General features: G+C 37.1%; 1 protein-coding gene across 2 annotated transcripts; it reads left to right on the top strand.

Moving 5' to 3' along the window:
- The first annotated feature begins 1,359 nt into the window (after nucleotides 1-1,359).
- LOC109150544 lies at nucleotides 1,360-24,052 on the top strand. Of its 2 annotated transcripts, none has more exons than XM_019298479.1 (2): nucleotides 1,360-2,200; nucleotides 23,889-24,052. In XM_019298479.1, the coding sequence occupies exons 1-2, from the start codon at nucleotides 1,446-1,448 to the stop codon at nucleotides 23,911-23,913; spliced, it is 780 nt and encodes a 259-aa protein (XP_019154024.1). In that variant the 5' UTR covers nucleotides 1,360-1,445; the 3' UTR covers nucleotides 23,914-24,052. The 2 variants fall into 2 exon arrangements, with proteins under 2 accessions (XP_019154024.1, XP_019154032.1); XM_019298487.1 differs by lacking the exon at nucleotides 23,889-24,052 and adding an exon at nucleotides 9,951-10,056.
- The last annotated feature ends 1,146 nt before the right edge of the window (nucleotides 24,053-25,198 follow it).

The following is a 25,198-nucleotide window of genomic DNA, read 5'->3' as shown; positions in this document are numbered from 1 at the left end:
ATTATTTTAACATAACCATGTTTGGTCTTCCATCAACAAAATCTTTTAAATTTGGTAAAATATAATGACATTTAAATATTCAATTATGAATTTATTTTTAAAAATAGAAAATAGAAGATCAACATACTTTGTATAAAAAAGATCAAAATGATTGAATTATATTTCAATAATTTTATTGACGAAAGATAAAAAATAGTCATGTCACAATAATATTATGACAATTTAAAAAAAAAAAAAAACTAAAAGTGAACTGATACTAACTATAAATCTATGACCAAAAAAAAAGAAGAGAAATTAACTCTAAAGAATAAGGAGTAATACATCACACACGGTTAAAATACGAAAAATACATGGTGTACTCCAATTTTAAACTTCTAACTTGTACTGCCTCTCACATGCTTTTGATATAGACACTTTTCAGTGGATCCACATGATGAAAATAACCAATCTTGGTTTGCCACCTCAGAGAGTATAAACGAGGGAGTAGAATTTTGGGAGTATATGGCTCTGTTTGGCATAACTTATTTAGGAGCTTATAGCTTATTTTAAGCTACTAATAAGCTATAAGCTCTGTTTGGTAATGTTCACAAAATAAGCTCATAGCTTAAAATAAGAGCTTATTTTGGAACGTTTCAAAATAAGCTCTTAGCTTCTTAACTTTTTTTTTTTCACCTTTATCATTGTTATTTTAAAGAAATGACATAATTTACCCTTTCCAATTAAAACACTTTTCTCTTATCATTTATCCGCAACTTTCACAGCAATTATTATTATTATTATTATTATTATTATTATTATTATTATTATTATTATTATTATTATTATTATGAGATTTGCAATAATATTGCTATTTCATTATGAGATGCTAGATCATGATTATGCTAATAGTTTTATTTTAAAATGTTAATTTTTTTAAAAAAAAGACAAAATGTTAAATTTTAATATGTAAACAAACTAATTTAAATTTTATAAAGATGTCCTTTTTAGTCTTTTTATATTTATCAGCTTATCAAAAAAATTAATTTTACCAAACACTTTCAATCATAACAGCTCTTCAGTTTTCCGCTCCAAGCTTATAGCTTTTCAGCTTTCAGATCGTAGCTTATAGATTTTCAGCTAGGTTTACGAAAAAGAGCCTATATAGTAGAACTCTAAAATACTAATCTTATTAAATTAACATTTAAGCTATTTACAAATAATAATTCATAAGAAAACGGGTTCACAAGGGATAAACGATGGAGAGGATTAATAGCGAATTGAACGAATTATTGAATCTCCAAGTTAAGCTAGAAATATGCATGGCCAACTATATTCACTATATATACCAACCTAAGAATCTTCATTTCCTCATTCCAAATAACATACGATTTTGCATTTCTTTCTCTTCCGTTTCCATTGTTTTTTTCGTTCTCCTTCCCTCTTCGAATAAAGAGAAGGAAAAAACAATGGCCGCCGCCAAACTCCTCCGTATTCCCCTCCTTCTCATCATCTCCATCGCTCTCTCCCTCCCCGCCCAGGCACAAAACGCCCCCTTCGACGACAAAGACGGCGGCGGCGGCTACGCCTCTGCTGTCAACACCATATCCCTCACCCCTGAGGCCTCTCCCGCCGCCGCCCCCTCCTCCTCTGACGAACCCGCTCCCGGCGGCTCCTACGACCCCTCCGTCGACGCCCAACCAGCTTCCGGCGACTCCTCGGCTGATTCCTCCTCCTCCTCCACCGCCGGCGATGACTCTTCTTCGGCGAATTCCTCCACTACCGCCACCCTCCCCCTCAAGGCCATTCCGTGGAGAAAATCAGACAATCTGGATAACGAACCCATAATGTCTTACGACGTCCCGAAGGATAAGCAGAAGAGCGTGAATATGTTCGTCCAATCCACGATGCAGGTAACCGAGGCGAAAACGCAGAACTTCATCGACACCGTGATCGAGAAGAGGCTGAACGATCCCCAGATCGGCACCTTCACCAAAGATTGCCTCCGCACATGCAAAGAGGTTTACGAGGACTCCAAGGACGCCATGAAGAAGACGCTGGAGGATGTGGACGGGGGGAACTACTACAAAGCCAACATCGACGTCAGCGCCATTTCCTCCGACGCCGAGACCTGCAAGGAGTGCGTCAAAATGGTGTACGGCAAGGACCAGGAGTTGGACAAGTTTAACACGTGGGTCGACGGCGTTATTGACCAGTGCCTCACCATGATCACCGGCTATAAAGCTTAATTTTATATTACTACTTATCAGAAATGCAAAATTAACAAAAAATTATATTATATATATAAATAAAAAGAATTAATTATTGTGAAGAGTGATGGAGCAATTAAAGAGATCGATCATTGACTGTATAAAAGTAGATATAGTTTATGTTCGCAACAATATAAATTTATGTATTGTTAATTTCTGACTTCAAAGTTCACAATTTATACATTTGTAGCGTACCATATATATGATACCAAACAAGATTCATCACAAGTTAATATTTACTCCGTATTTATTTACTACTAGCTAGTACATTAAAGCACATTACACAATTAAATCAATGTCTAATGATAAAAAACTCTAAAATTATATTATCAAAATAAATATAAAACTATTATAATATTTTTAATTAATTTTTTTTTTGATAACTACAATCTAACTCTATCTATATTCTACTATAGTAATTATTGAACATGCATGATTACTTTCATCATCAATCCCGGATATATAATAATAATCATTTAATTTGTTGATACTCAATGAACTAAAATACAAAAATTAATAAATTATATGTATTTGTTGTAAAACACGAAAATATAATAAGGATTTTTAAAAGTAAAAGTTAATGCAACCAATTGCATTAATATAGTTTCCTACAAACTTTCAGCTTTTGGTAAATGTTTAAATTATTTTTGTTTATTTTTATTATAGGAATTTCTTGAATGAGTGTTAACAAAAGTTTAATTATGGTTAATATTATTTTAGATTGAATTGGTATGTGATGGATAAAAGTTGGTTGAATGCTCATTGAATTAGTAAGGAATACGATGATGAGGTTAAAAAATTTGTAAATTTTGCAAAGAATATAATAATGAGAAGTTCTTTTGTAAGAAGTATTGTAATAAGAAAATGTTAATTGAGCGTTTATCTCATTGATTTGCATGCTAGCTACGTTGTTTGTTAGTACTAATATGCTTCTTGATGATGTTTGGTATGTAACTTGTGATTACCAATCATTGTGGTTTTTTGATTTGGAAGCCTTTCGTTATTGTGGCAATACTTTGGAATGTGAGTTCTTCAATTGAACATTTGAACCTATCATTGTGAAACTCAAAAAGTATTTCTATAAGGAATAAATATGTACAAGAAGTAAATTTGTTTTAATTATTTATGTTACCGAAGAATTAATAATACATAATAAAATACGGAGTAATAAAATAATCTGGAAATTATCTGGTACATTGGATGAGATTTGGGAAAATACAAAATGACTTACGTATATAGAGAAGGGCGGAAAATTCATTGATATGGCGGTTCTTGAGCCATATGATTGCCACGAGGAAGTTGAGCGGCTGATGTCTCACCGCCAGTGGGCACCCGTCTTTGCGTGGAGGGGAGCCACCTGTTGGAAAAAATAGCTAAAAATGACATAAAATGGCATGTTAAGTGGCTATTTTGTGGTACAATTATCAGTGTGGTCCACTTTCGATTTGGGTCGGGTTAAAGTGGATTCGGATTCTTCGTAGTGAGACGAAGAGATCGATATATTGTACGCTCAAAACGGATAATGGGTGAATGAGATATTGATTCTCAAAGTAGACCCATTTGAGTTGGAAAATGAAGGGAAAAAATGTGCTTTTGTCCCACATTGCTTTGGAATGAAGATTTCCCCCCCTTATATACAATAGCTCTTTTGAAGCTTGTAGAATTGTATAGCATAGAGGCTCTCTCGCGCGGGGAGGGGAGAGGGGGTGCAAATCAAATTCCAACTAGCAGAGATTGAAAAAAGGCGTGTAGGCTAAGTTATGCCAAACTTCGTTATCATTTTCCAACTGGTATAGCCACTTGGTTCGGCTAGAACCGAACCGAGCACCTACTCTCGTGCTACAAGAGAGCACGAGAGGTTGTGGTGCACCGAGAGCACAACTCTCGTGCAACAGCCACCTACTCACAAGAGAGCACGAGAGGTTATGGTGCACCGAGAGCACAACTCTCGTGCAACAGAGTCCACGAGAGGTGCAAGGGCCGAAACTGGATGAGGTCGAAAGTTGAGACTGAACCCTGTACGCTAACGGTCTGGAACCCGAAAGTTCTGACTGTTGAGGGGATTGAATTCATCTGTTACGGAATTAATTGTCTATTAATTCCAATTTTGAATTCTGAATTCAATTCCCAGGTAGTGGCCTGCTGTTATAGCTGTTGGAAGGCAGCTTTAATGTCATTTTTAATTGCCATAATAAAGGCTATTGGCTCCTTCAACCCTATATAAGAGAGGGTAGAGGCAGTAGAGTTTTTACACACTGTGAGAACAGCAAAAACACTGCACGAAACATTGTTTTTCCAGCCTCAAAATTCTACTTCTACTCCTCTTCTTAGCCATACTGTGTTCATAACCACGTCTTGCTCACCGGATTCTTTGTTTGAATGCTCAAACACTGAATCATAGCAAGTTTTATCCTGGGAAGCCTAGGCCACAACGCTCCTAGCATCTTTTGGGATGTGGCAAATAAGGTTTTAAGGAAAGAGTGCTCACTCGACTCTTGAAACTGTTGAAGGAACGCGATTGGAGCCGCACATCTATAACTTTCACTCTTTTTGGCAAGACACATTTTCTGATTTCAGGTATGGAGTAGAGAACTCTCTCGAGCGCGCTTAACTGGATGAGTAGCCTCCTAGTTTAGTTAGTTATGTTTTGATGTTTTGATGTTTTGATGGAATGTGGTTAAACCCCTTTGATATTATTACCATGTTTTGGATTTGTTTTCGTTTTAGATGAAGATCAATATGAACAGATACAATGAAAACTGATAAGGGTCGTAAACTGGATAATAAGAATGGTTTAACTTTCTAAAAGAAGCAAATGATTATAAGAAGTTAGTTATGTGAAAGCAAGCACTCAAAAAAACTAACAAGAAATAAAATTTGATACCTCAATAAAGGGGAGGTGACTACCAATTCAATCCTCTAAAATTCTGTGGATGGGGGTTATTTAATTTTTTTTACACAAATATTTATTATGTATGTGCGTAAATTCATGTTGTTAGTTTGTTTTTAAAGAAGAAGATGTTAAGAGTACTATTTTCTGTTTATTTTTTTTTGGTTCACTGGAGTTGTAACTTACAGTGGTCTGTGCGGTTTTGTGCAAAGACTGATGAACCGGATTGAGAGTAAGGCAATACAGGATAATGAATCCCTAGTCGAGACTTGTTTAGCGGCGTAGGATCAGTAAGAACAGGGGACGCTTTTGTTGAATTCATGTCCATCGGTTCCAAAACTTTCCAACAAATTAAATCGTTTATCCAACCCTATTATCAATGAAAAACCACCTTTTCAATGTCTTCTTGTCACAACAGAGTGTAATTGTGTTGCTTCTTGGCTTATTCTTGATGTTTATTGTTGATGTGTGTTGGGGTGTGTTGGGATGTGTTTGGACTGATTTTGGGTAAAAATTGATGGATTCTCGAGATAGGGAAAGTGCCAAGAAACGTATGTTCCCTTGGGTAGTTGGTGGGGGAACGAACCCCCACCTGACCACCCGCCGGTTTCGGCCACGGTACCAGCGGGTGGCCGGCAAGTGGTCGTTAACTCGGGACCAAATTAGTAATTTTGTTATAGTCAATGGACCATTTCAGTCATAACATGCACCATTTTTTCCGAAAGTTAATTACTGAAATGGTCATATTTGATGATCTAATCTGTAATGGGATTAATCATGTGATTGCGGAGTTAGAAATTTTCTTGAATTAGTGTTTTTTTATTGGTTTCAAGAATAAAGTATAATAATGTTCCTGAAATTGTACGATGGTTAGCTCATGGTCATAGTATGCAAATCATAGGTTATATACTCCGGGTTCGAGTTCCCGATATGTCTGAGTTCCCTTTCTATAGTCGGGTTGGGTCAAGCGGCTCGGGACCCAGCCTGCGGGTTAAAGTCAAAGATGGCGGGTCAAACCCGCCAAATCTTGGGCCTATAAATAGGGCCTTAGCCCCATTTGTTAAGGGCATTCACCCTCCACACACACACTCTCTCTAGCTAATGCTCTCCCTTCTCTAGACAGTGTTAAAAATCCAACCTCCCAATTGGTGCAAGCCAATCCCTAAAGATCGGTGCAATTTAATCTCTTATGTCGCGCGAGAGTTCAATCCTTTGATCGTGAGTAAATCCAATCCCATGATTGGTAAAGTTAGATCTTTCGATCGCATTTAATCCGACCTTCCAGTCGTAGCCAGCATCTCGATCCCCAGATTGGTAGAATCCGGTCTCTCGGGTTGTGCTGCAAATCCGGTCGCTAAGTCGGTAAAGTAGATCTCTAGATCATATCGCAGTTAAATTCGACCTCCCGGTCATAGTCAACAGCCCGATCATTGGATTGGCAAAGTTCAACCTCACAACTCGTATTGCAAAATCGACCCCTAGGTCGAGCAACCCCTTTCAGTCCACCAGACTGCACTCAAAGTTGTGTTCTTTTTTCCTTAGCTAAAAATTTTTTCCCACTAGATTTTTTATTAGCTTAAGGTTTTTAATAAGGCAACCGGCGCATGTCACGGACTGTGTAACCAGTTTTTCCAACATGAACCCTTCCTCGTTAGCTCGTCGTCAGGGCACGGACTGGGGGGCGGCATAAGTCGCGGACCGTATAGCTAAATTTTCCAGCCCGAACCCTTCCTCATTATTGACTCGTCGTCAGGGCACGGACTGGCGGAGCTTCTTGATACGTTATATTCCCGAGTTTGAGTTCTCGATACGTTCGAGTTCTTGTTCTATAGTCGGGTCGGGGTCAAGTGGCTTGTGACCCAGTCTGCGCGTCAAAGCCAAAGATAGCGAGTCAAACCCGCCAAATCTTGGGCCTATAAATAGGGCCTTAGCCCCATTTCTTAATGGCCTTCACCCTCTACTCTCTCTCTCTCTAGCTAATGCTCTCCCTTTTCTCCACAAATACACAAGAACACAATGAATAAAAGAACCTCCTTTACTATATCTCTTCTTCCTTATTCATACTACATACATTCTACATTTTATATACACATGTATACATACGGTACACATCTTGCATACTCTAAGAGTACAACCGGGAATTAGTACTATCATAATGGATATGACAGTAATGAGTTTTCGTTTTACACAAAAGCTCAAGATGAAATGAGTACTATACAAAATAGTGGGGTTTCTTTGGTTGCAAATGCAATGCATTTCAGTAGTTTGAAAGATAAAAATCTTGTGATTGCAGAGTTGTCATATTATGGTGTGATTGAAGAAATATGGGAGGTTGATTATGTTAAGTTTAGGGTGCCGGTGTTCCGATGTAGATGGGTAGATAGTAACATGATGTAAAAGTTGATGAGTTAGGATTTACACTTGTAGATCTTAATCGGGAATTAACAAAAATGAGCAATTCATAATGACATCTCAAGCAAAACAAGTATTTTATGTTAATTGTTCTTCATTGGAAGAGACAAATTACTGGAGGGAATGAAGATGTTAGTTTTGATATTGAGAAAATACCACCATTTTCTTCAAGTTTATTGTATATAATGAAATAGATGAAGTGTGTGCATCACAGGATGATCATCATGAAGAGATATGAGAGGATTGAGAGCAATGATTATTACTAGGGCTGTTAATGAACCGAACATAAACGAACTGAGGTTGTTTGTGTTCGTTTGTTAAGGAATTCAGAGTGTTCGTGTTCGTTTGTTAAGGTTTTTGAAAATCCTGTTCATGTTCGTTTGTTAAGCGTTCATTAGTGTTTGTTAACGTTCGCGAACACGTTCACGAACGTGTTCGTTAACGTTAACGAACATGTTCGTGAACGTGTTTGTTAACGTTCGTGAACGCATTCGCAAACGTGTTTGTTAACGTTAACAAACACGTTTACAAACATGTTCATTAACAAACACGTTCATTAACGTATTTATTTACGTTCATGAACACTTAATAAACAAACACCTGCACATGTTCATGATCACAATTCGTTCGTGAATAACAAATAATCTACGTTCACGAACAACAAACAAACAATACAACTACATAACTAATATAATATAATATAATATAATATATATGTTTGTGAACATGTTCACGAATATTATTAAACGAACACAAACGAGTTTGGTCACGAACATTATTAAATGAACATAAACAAGCTTGTTCACGAACATTAGTAAACGAATACAAACGAGCTTGTTCACGATCTCTTAGCAAACGAGATTACAACTGTTCAAGCTCTGTTCGTTTATTAACCGAGCTCTAAATTTTGTTTGTTAATGTTCGTATACCTTAACAAACGAACATAAACGAACGCTTACCGAACACGAACACGAGTAGTTTGACGAAAGCTCTGTTCGCTAACACCCCTAATTATTACTTGTAATGCTTTAAGTACTTATTGTGTTTTAAAGTTTTCTTATTGTAATACTTATATATATTTTCTTTTACTAATATTTTTTTCTTTCTAAATAGGCATATGAATTCATCAAATAATCCTACTATTGATAGTACTACCAGAGGTACTGATACTACATACTCAAGATAGTTATACTATTGCTACGATGAGGGGTGTCACTCATATGAAAAGAACTCATATGAAAAGAGTCATTCTAAGGCGTACTACTTCGGGGAAGCATGTAGTTCAATTTGATGGATTGAATCAAACAATAATTCATTTAAAAGTTATATTGCATTATTGGGACTATAAAAATTACAAGATACTTTCTAAATAAAATATTCTATGAAAATTAGACTGAAGTAATCATTCAAAAGAAAAGGCTTAATTAATTCCAACATCACACTTTTTTCATAAATAAAATGTCAACGAATTATTGAATCTCCAAGCTTAAGCTAGAAATATGCATGGCCAACCATATTCACTATATATACCAACCTAACAATCTTCATTTCCTCATTCCAAATAACATACGATTTTGCATTTCTTTCTCTTCCGTTTCCATTGTTTTTTTCGTTCTCCTTCCCTCCTTGAATAAAGAGAAGGAAAAAACAATGGCCGCCGCCAAACTCCTCCGTATTCCCCTCCTTCTCATCATCTCCATCGCTCTCTCACTCCCCGCCCAGGCACAAAACGCCTCCTTCGACGACAAAGACGGCGGCGGCGGCTACGCCTCTGCTGTCAACACCATATCCCTCACCCCTGAGGCCTCTCCCGCCGCCGCCCCCTCCTCCTCTGACGAACCCGCTCCTGGCGGCTCCTACGACCCCTCCCTCGACGCCCAACCAGCTTCCGGCGACTCCTCGGCTGATTCCTCCTCCTCCACCGCCGGCGATGACTCTTCTTCGGCGAATTCCTCCACTACCACCACCCTCCCCCTCAAGGCCATTCCGTGGAGAAAATCAGACAATCTGGACAACGAACCCATAATGTCTTACGACGTCCCGAAGGATAAGCAGAAGAGCGTGAATATGTTCGTCCAATCCACGATGCAGGTAACCGAGGCGAAAACCCAGAACTTCATCGACACCGTGATCGAGAAGAGGCTGAACGATCCCCTGATCGGCACCTTCACCAAAGATTGCCTCCGCACATGCAAAGAGGTTTACGAGGACGCCAAGGACGCCATGAAGAAGACGCTGGAGGATGTCGACGCGGGGAACTACTACAAAGCCAACCTCGACGTCAGCGCCATTTCCTCCGACGCCGACACCTGCGAGGAGTGCGTCAAAATGGTGTACGGCAAGGACCAGGAGTTGGACAAATTTAACACGTGGGTCGACGGCGTTATTGACCAGTGCCTCACCATGATCACCGGCTATAAAGCTTAATTTTCTCATCCCATGTAGCAACTTTACGTACATACTACTTTTCAGGAATGCAAAATTATTATATTATATATTTGTTTGAATGCACACTGTGTTAGATATAGAATCTAACTATAGTGAATATTAGTATAGCCTTGTATCTCCAGTCATAGTTGATGTTCATGTTGTATTGCCTTTTAACGGTAGTTCGTTAGTCATGTTTAGTCTCAAACCTGACTCAGTACCCTAGATAGTGTATTGGTATCTACTACTAGTGGAAGTACCGTAACATCAATCATCTTATATCCTATCAATCCAGGATTATATTAGTCATCTTATATCCTATCAATCCAGGATTATATTAGGCACATTATTCAGTTTAACCAGACCACTTAATAAGCCTAGTCCACTTGAACCACATAATTAAGACCTAATATATAATATACAATATATATTATTCAGTTCAACCAGACCACTTAATAAGCCTAGTCCACTTGAACCACATAATTAAGACCTAATATATAATATACAATATATATTATTCAGTTCAACCAGACCACTTAATAAGCCTAGTCCACTTGAACCACATAATTAAGACCTAATATATAATATACAATATATATTATTCAGTTCAACCAGACCACTTAATAAGCCTAGTCCACTTGAACCACATAATTAAGACCTAATATATAATATACAATATATATTATTCAGTTCAACCAGACCACTTAATAAGCCTAGTCCACTTGAACCACATAATTAAGACCTAATATATAATATACAATATATATTATTCAGTTCAACCAGACCACTTAATAAGCCTAGTCCACTTGCACCACATAATTAAGACCCTAATATATAATATACAATATATATTATTCATTCAACCAGACCACTTAATAAGCCTAGACCACTTGCACCACATAATTAAGACCCTAATATATAATATACAATATATATTATTTAGTTCAACCAGACCACTTAATAAGCCTAGTCCACTTGCACCACATAATTAAGGCCCTAATATATAATATACAATATATATTATTCATTCAACCAGACCACTTAATAAGCCTAGACCACTTGCACCACATAATTAAGGCCCTAATATATAATATACAATATATATTATTAGGGAAAATCTTACACACGTGCCAACAACACTTCTACTAAGATTCAATCTCATGACTTCTTTCTTACATGGGAAACGTCACTACATGCCATCTGAGCACAAATGCTTTGCTATTATATTATATCTACCATACTAATAAGAGCCCAAGAGAGTTAGGCCTATAATTGGTAGAAAAAATGGCGGTCAAATTTTTTAATCAAATGAATGGCTCAGATTGATTAGATTTTAATTTTTCCTTGAGATTTCCTAATTTATCTTTAATGAATATGATTATCCGTTAACTTTTCCGTTAAATATTATCTTTTCCGTTAATTTATGTTAATTCACCGTTAACTTACTCATTGATTTCAATAAGAAAGGTCTTAGGTTCGAACCACATCTCAATCAAAGTTGACATAATTAGTACTCTATTTTATTCTTATTAAATTAAATAAAATAATAATTTAGTAGCTACAATAAAAAATAATACATATGCATTTCTTTAATTTAGAATAATGTGTCTACACTGTCTTTATTCAAAAAAAAAATATGCATTATCAATAAATTAAATAAGAGAAAAGTTATATTATCTTTATTTTTCTCCAATATAAAAATTCTTTACATTCAAAATTCAAATTCATCAATTGATTATATTCGTACATTGTCCCTACAATGTCTTTATTAAAAAAAATTATTCATTATCAATAAATTAATTAAGATAAATAATTTCATTAGTTATATTGTCTTTATTTTTCTCAAATATAAAAATTCTTTATATTCAAATTCATCAATTGATTATATTCACTACATTGTCTATTATATTTTGTGCACTATTTTTTAATTAAATATCAAAGTTATAATGCAAAATAATGCTATATATTTATTTACCAAGTATTTTATTAATACCATGAAAAATTAAAAAAATATAATTAATAAAGCCAATCATATTAACTACTTGAGAGATTTAATGACAAAAAGAGTATCCAAATCACACAACAAATTGAAGTGAGAATTACCTCGCAATGTCCTTGTTTGACAATCCGCAGTTAGCGGTTAGCGTTAGCAGATTATATTAGCGGATTTGATTAGCGAATTATATCAATGGTTGGTAAAAAGATATTTGAAAAAATTAACTGTTTAGATTAACATGTAAATTGACCTAAGGGTATAATAATAATAATAATAATAATAATAATAATAATAATAATTGTTTTAAAAAATATATAAAAAAAATATTTTTTTTTGAGAAAAAAATGGAGGGGAAGACTCCAGGTCAATATCCGACCCTCACAATAGTGTTGCTACCAAAGAGCCCAAGCTCATCCTCTCGGAGGTAATTCTGCATTTTCTTTGTGGGTGCCTCATAGATACAATCGTCTCTGACTTCGTTAATGTCCAAACCCGTAATGAGGTCTGCCAGTTTATTTTGCTCCCTCGGTATATGCTTGAACATAATCTCCCAGTTCCAAGATTTAGACTCTCTGCAAAGAACCACCAGATTACTTCCCGGTCCTTCATACTCGCATTTCCATAATCAAAGTTATGGCTCTTTCATTATCTGCTTCTAAGATAACTCTATGGTAAAAAATATATATATATATAATTAAGTCAATCATATTAATTACTTAGACGATTTATTGATAAAAAGAGTATTTAAATCACACAACAAATTGAAGTGGAAAACTACCTCACAATGTCCTTGTTTGGCAATTAGTAGTTAGCTCTTCAATATTAGTATATATTTTATATTTTATGCCCTAATTTTTAATTCCTCTCCCTTATGTCCCGTATTTTGTTTCAATCATACCTATACAATTATTTTATTGACAATTATAATCAATATTGACTATATTATCTTGTATTTGTAAACTTAGAATTACATATTTAAATACGCAAATTCAACATTCAATTATCTATGCATGAACAATTTCAATATAATCTTGGCTTTATATACTTTAAAGTACTTATTTAAAAAAAAACATCGGGCATTATCCCAATCGCGCAATGCGTATAAAGAAACTAGTATATAAATAAAAAGAAACAATTATTGTGAAGAGTGATGGAGCAATTAAAGAGATTGATCATTGACTGTATAAAAGTAATCGCAACAATATGAATTTATGTATTGTTAATTTCTAACTCCAAATTTACAACGCAACAATATGAATTTATGTATTGTTAATTTCTAACTCCAAATTTACAATTTTGGTGTCAACCATTAACAACATAATTTCTTCTTGATTGCGAATTTATTTACTACTAGTTTTTTTTTTTTTTTTTAATGCTACTGACCCTATTACAATGTAGTATCTACCCGGGTACCATTAGACCACATAGTCTTGGCACTAGTTAATTAAATCACATTACACAATTAAATTGATGTCTAATGATAGAAAGAAATTCTAAAATTATATTATCAAAATAAATATAAAACTATTACAATTTTATTGAATTGTTAATTTATTTAGAATTTTATATTTATTTACAATTTATTTTGGTAACTACTATACAATCTATCTATAGTAAATGTTCATCATAATTATGTGAACATCCTGTGATATACGACCACAAGTCATTTGACATTTACCAAATTACCAATTTGGTCATTGACCTTTTTTTTTTTTTACCAATCAAGTCCCTCAATTTTAAAAATCTTAACCAATTTAGTTAATGAACCATTTCAGTAATTAACTAGTTCGGTTCGGTAATATACCGAACAACCGAATGGTAATGGATTCTTGTATATTTAATGGTTCGATAAAAACAAAATCGAACCGAACCGAATGCCGTTTAATTTTTTTAAAATATAATAATAATAATAATAATAATAATAATAATAATAAAGTAAATCCAAGTCCCTCGCTGTGCTGCCGTTTAGCTCTTATTGGTATATCTCGTAAATATTTTATTTGATTTCTTTATGACTTGTTATCCAAAGTTATATATTATGTGTTATGGTATTTATATACTCAAAATCCAAATTCTAATATATAACAAAATAGCAATCCAAAGTTCAAATGATATTCGGTTTGATTCGGTTTTTACCGAACAATTCGATTCAGTTCAGTTTTTTTACCGAACCGTTCGGTATACAAGAATCCATTACCGTTTGGTTGTTCGGTAGATTACCGAACCGAACCAGTTCAGTTCGGGAAAACTGAATAGAATTGCCCACCCCTAAAGTTAATTACTGAAATAGTCTCTTGATTATAGCAAAATTACCAATTTAGTCCCAAGTTAACGATGTTTAACGGAAAAATAAACGGATGACCACATTGGTTAAGATTTTTAAAGTTGAGAAATTTAATTGATCAAAAAAATCAAGAATCAAATTAGTAATTTCACTATATATAAATATATAAAAAAGAACTATTTCAGTAATTAACTCTTTATCATATTTTATTATAACAAATATTTGTACAATATATGAAGTAATTGAAACTCTCATCATCAATCCATATTCAACTAACATTCAACAATTTATAGTATCATATATATATAATAATTACTATTATATGTTGGTGGAATTATAAACTACTTCATTTAAATTATATGTATTTTGTAAAATACGAAAGTATGAGGGTTTAGAAGTGTGGATATATCTACATCCTCCTATTGAGAAATCAAAGACTATTTTCTTTTTTGTTTTTTTTTGGTGAAAAAAAGACCCGTACAAACGGGGAGAGGGCTAAGGACTACCAAACTCTCATTGCCCCAAAAATGTCAGCAGCCAGTAAAGTATTTAAGCTTAAAGGTGGGGTATCCAGCCAAGTGGTTCTCCAAGGTGCTTCTTGACCCAAATTAGCAAGGTGATTCACGCATTTATTACCCTCCCGCAAGGTGTGCCTGACGATACAATGGTCAATGGACGAGACCAACAATCTACAATCTCTGATCAAGGATGAAACATACTCTTCTATGGCATTATCTTCGTTCATTGTGGCCAACACAGCTTCTGAATCAAGTTCGAGGATGATCCGTCTAACCCCCCTTTCCTTTGCCAGCCGTAGACCCTCCCTTAGGCCCCACAGCTCCGCAGCAAAGCTATTGGAAACCCCAATGTTTGTGACAAACCCGAATAACCAAGACCCACTGTGATCACGCGCAAGACCGTATCCCCGGCACTCGCAAGGCCCGTGTTTTTCTTGGAAGCTCCATCTGTATTTAATTTGACCCATCTAGGCTCTGGTGGGAGCCAAGAGATCCATTTTGATTTCCCTATCTTACTGTCATGCATTGTGAGAGACTCGACCGAGCCTAGCGTCCACTTGCTGGCTCTACGGACGATTTCTGATGGTGGCATGCTTTTGTTCTCAAAGACCAGTTGGTTCCTAGCCTTCCAAAGCTCCCAGCAAATATAGATGAAGGTGACGCCCTAAGGACTACCATCCATTATTGTCGTGACTTTGTTGTTGTTTTCCAGCCATTTGGACATGTTCGTGGGTATGTTGTACCGGAAGGTGACCGGGTGGTAGGACCTCTTCCAGACTTTTCTCGCCACATCACACATCATGAGGATATGCAACATCGTTTCTTCAGCCTCTCCACAAGCTTTGCAGGTTTTATCATTTGTCAAGCCCTTCCTCTATCTCTGCATGTTTGTGAGGAGTTTGTCCTGTACAGCGAACCATAAGAAAATTCGGCACCTCTCGATCACGCGAAACTTCCAGACCCAGTTTACGTCGGGGATATCTGTTTCGGTACCTGCAATATAACAAAAAGCGTTGTGCACCGAAAACGCACCCGTGGGTGAATTCAGCCAGTAAAGAGCATATTTTACCTGTTTGCACGTTGCAATCGGGGTTGCCCTAATGCCATTGATAGAGTCATGGGGAAGTAACGAGAGTAACCTGTCAATGTCCCAAGATCTATTAGGCAGAATGAAATCTCTTACCTTCGCCCTCGCTAGGGAATCCGGGATAGTCACGCTATCGAGAAGGGCAAGGGGTTTGTCTCCTGTCCACCAATCTGACCAGAAGTTCAAGGAGGTCCCACTACCAACCCTCCAGGCAGCCCCTAGTTCGACAATTGACCTTCCCCGAATGATGTTCCTCCATCCCCATGAGGAATTACCCGCCGAGGAGATGGCGAAGAAATTATTGTCTTTGACATATTTTTCCTTAAGGACTTTGACCCACAATTTGTTGTTGCAGGAGTACAATTGCCAGGCCAATTTAGCTAAGAGTGCATCGTTGAAATCCACACATTTCTTGAGTCCCAAACCACCTGAGGGTTTCGGCTTGCATATGTCATTCCAACCAACTAGGTGGATTTTCCTTTGTTGCTCCGTGTCTCCAGATAGTCCCTGCAAATCTTAATTATCAATTTCGTTGCAGGTACTTACTGGTAGTTTGGAAACTTGCATGGTGTAGACCGGCATGGAAGATAAAACCGCTTGGACTAGCGTCCTTCATCCCGCTAGGCTTAGGGACTTGGCTTTCCAATTAGCTAATTTCCGTTTTATATTCTCAAGAATGTACCCGAAGGTTCTTTTTGAGACCTTTTTGTGAAGGATCGGGATCCCCAGATAAGTGCCTAAGTCATCCGTCACCGAGATTCCTGTCATCCACTTCAAATCCCTCTTGGTTCCCAAGTTAGTGTTCGGGCTGCAAAAAATGTTAGATTTTGAAAGATTTATGTTGAGCCCAGATTTATTAAAGAAATTACCTAGACAATCCATGTTAACCTCCCCCTGGGTTGCCGAGGCCTCGCTAAAAAGCATTAGGTCGTCCGCGAAGAAAAGATGCGAGACCCCTGTACCTCTCTTAGATATCGAGACGGGCTTCCAATTTTTCATCCGGACCTCTTCTTGGATATCCCACGAGAGCCTCTCCATCACCAGGATAAAAAGGTAGGGGGCTAAGGGATCTCCTTGTCTCAACCCTCTCCCTGGTTGGAAAGGCTCCAACTTCTCCCCATTCCAGAGGATAGAAATAGAACTTTCTCTGACTGAAAACATGATCAAACGAATGAGATTCTGGGGGAACCCAAAGACAACCAGCGTGGCTTCTAGGAAATCCCAGCTAATACTGTCATAGGCTTTGTGCAAGTCAAGCTTAACTGCCATGAGGCCCTTACCCCCTTTTCTGGATCGCATGTAATGAACAATCTCTTGAGTCAGAATGATATTGTCCGCGGTAGATCTCCCAGGCAGAAAGCTATTTTGGAAGGGCCCAATGAGACCTTTCATAATCGGCCGAAGGCGATTCACAATCACTTTCATGACAATTTTATAGCTGACGTTTAAGAGCGTTATATGCAAAGTCACTCGCCGTTTCCGGATTTTCCTTCTTCGGGATGAGGGTGATGAAGGCATGAAGGAGGCTAGTCGGAACCTTTCCTCCTTGGATTGCATCGTTAATGAGCGATGTGATAGACCCCTTCACATCCTCCCAAAAAGACTGATAGAAGGCAGCTTGAATCACATCAGGCCCCGGACTTCCAAACTTTTTTATTCCAAAGACCGCTTTCCTGGCCTCGTCCATTGAAACGATTCTCATTAGACTGCGAGCTTGGGCATTTTCAAGTTTTGGTCCACTATAGTGCCCTTGTAGTGGGTCTACTCCTGTGTTCTTCCTGCCAAAAAGGTCCATAAAGAAATTAGAGATGTGATCAGTTAATTTCTTAAAATCATAATTCCACTCATCATCAATTTTCAACATACGAACTCTGGCTTTGTTGCGTTTAATGAGGGTGGATTTGTGATAGAAGGTGGTGTTTCTATCCCCATCTTGAATCCACTGGTGCCTGGATTTTTGGAACCAGAGAATTTCCTCCTGTTTCAATACTTCATTGAGTTCAGTGACAAGCTTTTTCTCCAACACTTGCAGCCCTCTAGACGTGTTATAATAAACCGGCTCCTGGATACCCTTGATACGGGCATGAAGCTTGCTTTTGCGGGAAAGAATGTTACCAAAGGTCTCCTTATTCCAAATCTTGCTTTGGTTAGTGGTCTCATTAATGGCCCCTACTACGTCCAACATATTATTGGCCCAGGTTTTCCTCCAAATGTCCCTGCAATCGTCACGAGTCAGCCAGGCGCCTTCAAACCGAAACGGTCTGGCCTCCCTTCGTAAAGGGTCACCTGCATGGCCCACGAATTTCAACAGGTGGTGATCTGAGTGGGTCCTTGGGAGAATGAACGCTTTTGTTTCCGAATATGTATTTTGAGCTTCCATATTCCAAAAGACTCTGTCTAGTTTTCTGCGCTGCACAGTCCTCCCACCCTCTTGTCTGATCCACGAATATTTCGGCCCAGAGGACCCCATATCCAACAAGCCGCAGTCATTGAAGGCTTCTACGAACGATAGGCAGCGAGTTGGGTTAACCAGATACTACCCCATTGCTCACTGTTGTCAACTATGTCGTTGAAGTCCCCCATCATGATCCAAGGCTCATTGAACCCACCACTATAAGTTTTACAGTCCTCCCAGAACATGTCCTTCGCCAGTCTAGTTGGCGCAATCAATATTATAAAATTAACCATGTTTGTCATAGCTTGCTTAGAGATGCGCTCCTCATTGTCGTCGTCAATCGTCTGACCATAGATTAAGTTTGCCACTCTGTTCTGGAGAATGCCATCAACGTGAGGATCAGGTAATGACCTTGGGTGTTCCCCTCCTTTCTTTTTGAAAAATATTATAAAATTAACATTGTGTTTTTTTTAATACTAAAATCTTCAACAATCAATGAACCTTGATAGACAACTATGATCATTTTTCACCTTTAATTTTTACTAACAGTTTCATTCGCGCGCACGCACACACACATGATTGTGATCATATGAGAATCATCGTCTAGGTGAAAGTTGCCTACTGAAATCATCTTGGTGCTAAATTAAAACAAAAGAATATGAAAAAAATATGGTGACATTTAGATAAATATTTTAAACTTCAAGTGTATCGACCAACACTACAAAGTGCAATGCTAATAAAGAAATGTGCACAAGTGATATGTAAGTGCATTCTCTTGAGTTCCCTTCAAATTGTTGAGAATGTAAATTATTATTGTTAATCTTCATAAGAAGTAACATGCATGACTAGCATTTACTAAAGAATATATTATCTTTGGAACCTAAATCAACACATGTATAATGTATTTACTAATATTATATTTAGTGTAATAGTTTAGTATAGGCAGTGCGATGCGCTGTCCATTTCCATGCGGGCCCCACATATCAGACCAAAACTCCTAACTCCGGCAAGCAATTCACTCATTCTCGACAAATTATGTTGTGGACACGAGTCCAAAACGACGTCGTTTTCAGGGAAAAGGACAGTATTCCAGTTTTTTTTAAAAAATGATTTTGTCTCGCCGTTAACAACGTTATTCATTTGTGGAATTATGAATGTACAGTTATGGAATTATGAACACAGAGCTCTGATATTACGAACTTACAATTATGAACATATTGTGATAAAATTATGAACATAGAGCTCTAAAATTGTGAACATAGAGCTTCGAAAATTATGAATGTACAATTATAGAATTATGAACACAGAGATCTTACATTATGAACTTACAATTATAAACATATAGTGATAAAATTATGAACATAGAGCTCTAAAATTGTGAACATAGAGCTTCGAAAATTATGAATTTACAGTTATTGAATTATGGATGTACAGTTACAGATTTACGAATGTACGATTGTGGAAGTATGGATGTACAGTTATAGAATTATGAACACAGAGCTCTGACATTATGAACTTACAATTATGAACATTTAGTGATAAAATTATGTACATATGCTCCTATAATGAAGCGGTCTGAAATTAAAAAAAAAATAGTGGAAGATAATGGTGCCACTAATGGCACTCTTACCATGTCCACAATGTATGCTAGACACAGGTCCATAGCATAACGATGGCTCATTCTCTCTCTTCCTATTCTTTTTCCACATAATCCATTTTCTCTTAGGGTCCGTTTGGAAAGTAGGAAAATGACTTCTGGAAAATGACTTTTGGAAAATGAGTCATTTTCCAGAAGTCATTTTCTTTTCCTGTGTTTGGCTGCACAATGGAAAACTGTCTTTTGGTGTTTGGCTTATTTTTCAGAAATGATGTAGAATTGTATAATTAAACATTTTATATAATTAATTATTTTGTTTAAAATATATAAAATTTACAATAATATTATAAATAATAATATTTATTTTTAAAATCAAATAATATTATTTATTAAAAAAAAAAACATAATATTCATGGTTTCCGGCGGAAATCAAAATCTGGTTTCCGCCGGAAACCATGTCATGGTTTCCCGACATGGTTTTCGCGCAGGAAACCATGTCTGGTTTCCGGCGAAAACCAAGATCTGGTTTCTGTGCGGAAACCAGATGGGTTGTTTACTATATATATATATATATATATATATATATATATATATATATATATATATATATATATATTTATTTATTTATTTATTTATTTATTTAAACCTTTGGTTTCTGGCGGAAACCATATTTCCGCCGGAAACCAAAGCTTAGGAAACCCGCCGGAAATCAGTGAGCCCAAAAGCCAAAGGATGAAGAAGCCAATGAAGATGAAGAAAGTCAACTGCTCTTGAAGTGAAGAAATGAAGAAGTCAACATCTGGAAAATGACTTCCCCTTTTTTAAAAGGGAAGTTGTTTTCCTTAAAAATAGGCTCATTTTCCATTGACCAGTACCTCATTTTCAGTTGACTTCAAATTTTCCTTCTTTCCAAACATTGAAAACCCGAAAAATGATTTCCAGAAATCATTTTCCGGATTTCCAAACACACCCTTAATTAAAACCTGTGAAGATCCCTCCATTGGGGATGACCTAATTATTCATTATCCTCAAAAATGTCACTAATGCCCTTGCCTCCTCAGAAATTTATTATAAACAACTTAGGGATGAAGTTCACTCATAAAAAGAAGCTTTTATTAAAGCTTTACACCCAATGGCCACACCTGCACACCTCTACTTTAGGGTCGGTTTTAGATCTTTGTGAATCGTTCTTGTAAATAAATGTGACACTATCAAAAGTATAAACGCAATTTTTAAAATCAAACTATCATACTAACCAAATATCTCCAAAGTTCAAACAAACAATTTTTTTTTTTTTTTAAAAGACATCTTAGCTTGAAACTACCTGGCTAGTGACTACCTGCTGGGTTGTCGCTATCTTTTGGAATGCAAGTAGATCTGTTAGGGGAATAATCAATTTCTTAGGCGGCATTGGTGGTTAACTGGTGAATGATAAAGGTTTCAAGTTATCTCTGCGGATTCAGGGCTTGAGATATCATATGTGTCGTCAGGAAATAGAACGATTTTTTCATGCCGCATGCTCAATTAATTAGGTCTTAATTATTAGGAGAGAGAAGTGATTTGGGTAAAAAATTGATGAGTTTCACAATTAATTGTAATTTTTTATTTTATTTCTCAAGTAGCTAGGTCAAAACTAAATATTGGACCCTCTAAAAAGTGAGGCTCTATGCTCTTCTACATTTTACACACCCTAAGATCCGGCTCTCTCTACTCTACAACTTGTTTTAATACATTGACATCTCAATCAGTTTATGTTAGATTAATCACACAAAGTCCCTGTCTAGGAATCATTAGAGGGCGTGCATAGTACTGCATAAAATGAGTCTTCATATTTTTTGAAAATACATCAACTATAGTTGGAAATCAACATAACTTCTACTTCCACCACTACGAGATTAAGTTTTTTGTAGACTTTATTCAATTAATCTTAGACTATACCTTTAAACTTTATTTTAAATTGGTATTGTTAAGACACAAATTAAAGCCAAAAGGTGACAAGGAGCACTGCAATAAGGAGGAGACATAGCATCATCAAGGACAATATTGCTACTTCATTATAGGATGCTAGATCATGATTATGCTAATAGTTTCATTTCAAAATGTTAAATTATAATATGTAAACAAATTTATTTAAATTCAAAACTATTTACATTTTATGAAAATGTCATTTTTAGTTTTTTTTTTTTTATTTACATTTATAACCTTATGAAAAAACTAATTTTACCAAACACTTTTAAGTATAATTAGTTAGCTTAATCACTGTTCTTCACTTTTCAACTTCTAGCTTATAACTTTTCAACTTTCAGATACTTTTCAGCTTTCAACTACCTTTTCAATAGGGATGCCAATAATGTGCCCCTTTCCCCGCCCCGGATGAGAAGGAAATGAGGAAAAAAATTTGGGAACGGGGACGGGGAATATACTCCCTGCCCCTGCCCCACTGCCATCCCTACTTTTCAACTAGGTTTGTCAAACATAGCCTTAGTCTGGGTGTATTGTCGAATATAATAAATTTAGGTGAGTGATTAAGTATATAACAGTGATGTCTCTTCATCTTCATCGTGCAGTTGGCAACTCTTGGAGATTATTTTGGGCATGGAGAGCAAAAACACAGGTATATATGCAAGTGCAATATTAACTTTAAAGTGGAATTTTCAGAATGTAACAATTAGATCCACTCTATATATTGTAGGAGTTTGGATGATGTTTCAAGAAATCTCAAAGTTCTCAAAGACGCTGCTATTGTTCTTTTCCTGGTAATAATTCCATAATCTTTCCTTCTTGGGAGTGGCACTCATCATATCAACTAATGCTTCTTAGGACAATTAATCAAGTTAGTCAGATTGTTGATTTAGTAATAATAATATTATTTTAAACCAATCAACTATGAATAATTTTATGATTCTTTACCGGTTAGATCATAAAATTAGGTTTAATCCATGCACACATTCCATTCAAATAATAGTTCCTATTGGGCGGAAGTCAATGAAATGCCAAGTCTAATAATTGATTAGTGGCTAAGGAATAGTTGGATGAAGACTTGAAATGTTAAGTCTAGTATCATTTCATAAATAAAATGTTGGAGTGACTTGTAAGTTTGTGAATTATTGAATCTCCAAGCTAAGCTAGAAATATGCATGGCCAACCATATTCACTATATATACCAACCTAACAATCTTCATTTCCTCATTCCAAATAACATACTATTTTGCATTTCTTTCTCCTCCGTTTCCGATCCATTGTTTTTTTCCGTTCTCCTTCCCTCCTTGAATAAAGAGAAGGAGAAAACAATGGCCACCAAAATCCTCCGTATTCCCCTCCTTCTCATCATCTCCATCGCTCTCTCCCTCCCCGCCCAGGCACAAAACGCCCCCTTCGACGACAAAGACGGCGGCGGCTACGCCTCTGCTGTCAACTCCATATCCGCCACCCCTGAGGCCTCTCCCGCCGCCGCCCCCTCCTCTGACGAACCCGCTCCCGGCGGCTCCTACGACCCCTCCCTGGACGCCGAACCCGCTGCCGGCGACTCTTCGGCTGATTCCTCCTCCTCCTCCACCGCCGGCGATGACTCTTCTTCGGCGAATTCCTCCACTACCACCACCCTCACCCTGAAGGCCATTCCGTGGAGAAAATCGGACAATCTGGACAACGAACCCATAATGTCTTACGACGTCCCGAAGGATATGCAGAAGAGCGTGAAAATGTTCGTCCAATCCACGATGCAGGTATCCGAGGCGAAAACGCAGAACTTCATCGACACCGTGATCGAGAAGAGGCTGAACGATCCCCAGATCGGCACCTTCACCAAAGATTGCCTCCGCACATGCAAAGAGGTTTACGAGGACGCCAAGGACGCCATGAAGAAGACGCTGGAGGATGTCGACGCGGGGAACTACTACAAAGCCAACCTCGACGTCAGCGCCATTTCCTCCGACGCCGACACCTGCGAGGAGTGCGTCAAAATGGTGTACGGCAAGGACCAGGAGTTGGACAAGTTTAACAAGTGGGTCGACGGCGTTATTGACCAGTGCCTCACCATGATCACCGGCTATAAAGCTTAATTTTCTCATCCCATGTAGCAACTTTACGTACATACTACTTATCAGAAATGCAAAATTAACAAAAAGTTATATTATATTTTTTCTTTGGTGGGGTTAACCCCTTCCATACTGGAAAGGATCAAGACAAACAAACCAAATTACCAAACTCTAATTGACGAAGCCCCAAACGCGTCTGCAGAGAGGAGCTGATCCCTCGTGTTAATTACTTCTACCCATCCTGGCCGCCGCCGGCATCCTGCAAACCCATCGTCCACATCCCTCGTGTCGACCGGACAGCGTCAACTTCGTGGTTGATCTTGATTAGTGGTCATTTGGCAAGCTAACTTGGCAAGCAAGGCGTCGTTTAAGTCCATGCATTTACGGAGCCCCAACCCGCCCGAGTTCTTTGGCCTGCAAACCTCATTCCAACCCACGAGGTGGATTCTTTTTTTTTTTTTTTTGTTGAGAGTCCCCCCAAAGGAAGCTTCTACAGATTTTGTCTACCTCATTACAAATTCCTGACGGGAGCTTGAAAGCTTGCATCGTGTAAGCCGGCATGGAGGATAAAACTGATTGAACCAAGACCCTACGACCTGCGAGGCTGAGAATGTCCGTTTTCCAGTTGGCTAACTTCCTTTTCATACCTTCAAGAATGTACCCGAAAGTATGATTTGTCACTCTTTGATGAAGGATAGGAACCCCAAGATACTTCCCTAAGTTGTCCGTTACCGGAATACCCATGTTGAGCATATAATCAACAATTCAACTATCAGAAATTGGTATCAGAGTCAGACTAAAGATCATACGACTACGGTCCATTAGAACCCACAGCACACCCAGGCCAAGGTCACCCCAGGACGCTGAAACTCGCAAATTATGCCATGGAATCGTGTTCACCGAGAATGGTGAGCACAAGGCAAAACGACGTCGTTTTTAGGCAAAAAAAAAAAAAAAAAAATTCGCCGATGTGGAGTTAACGGCGCGCGTTTGATCAAATTATGAATTTTCTATTATGAGATTATGAATTTTATAATCTCATAACAGAAAATTCATAATCGCATAACAGAAAATTCATAATCTCACAACTGATAATTCATAATCTCATAACAGAAAATTCATAATCTTATAACAGAAAATTCATAATCTCATGGTTCCAAAGTGAATGTGTAGGCATGGTTCCAAAGTGAATGTGCAGGCATGGATTCATAATTTATGAATGTCCGTGATTTCGGACGGGAATATGTAGGCATGGTTCCAAAGTGAATGTGCAGGCATGAATTCATAATTTATGAATGTCCGAAATTAT

Source organism: Ipomoea nil, unplaced genomic scaffold (genome assembly GCF_001879475.1).
Source record: "Ipomoea nil cultivar Tokyo-kokei standard unplaced genomic scaffold, Asagao_1.1 scaffold0268, whole genome shotgun sequence".
NCBI lineage: Eukaryota > Viridiplantae > Streptophyta > Magnoliopsida > Solanales > Convolvulaceae > Ipomoea > Ipomoea nil.
Note: the sequence above shows the minus strand (reverse complement) of the source record. Positions and strands in the feature narration are given on the sequence as shown.

Coding starts and splice junctions, on each gene's coding strand:
- LOC109150544 (XM_019298479.1), top strand. CDS start 1,446: ATGGCCGCCGCCAAACTCCTCCGTATTCCCCTCCTTCTCATCATCTCC. Junction 2,201..23,888: donor GTTATTGACCAGTGCCTCAC/CATGATCACCGG, acceptor CCAGTGCCTCAC/CATGATCACCGGCTATAAAG.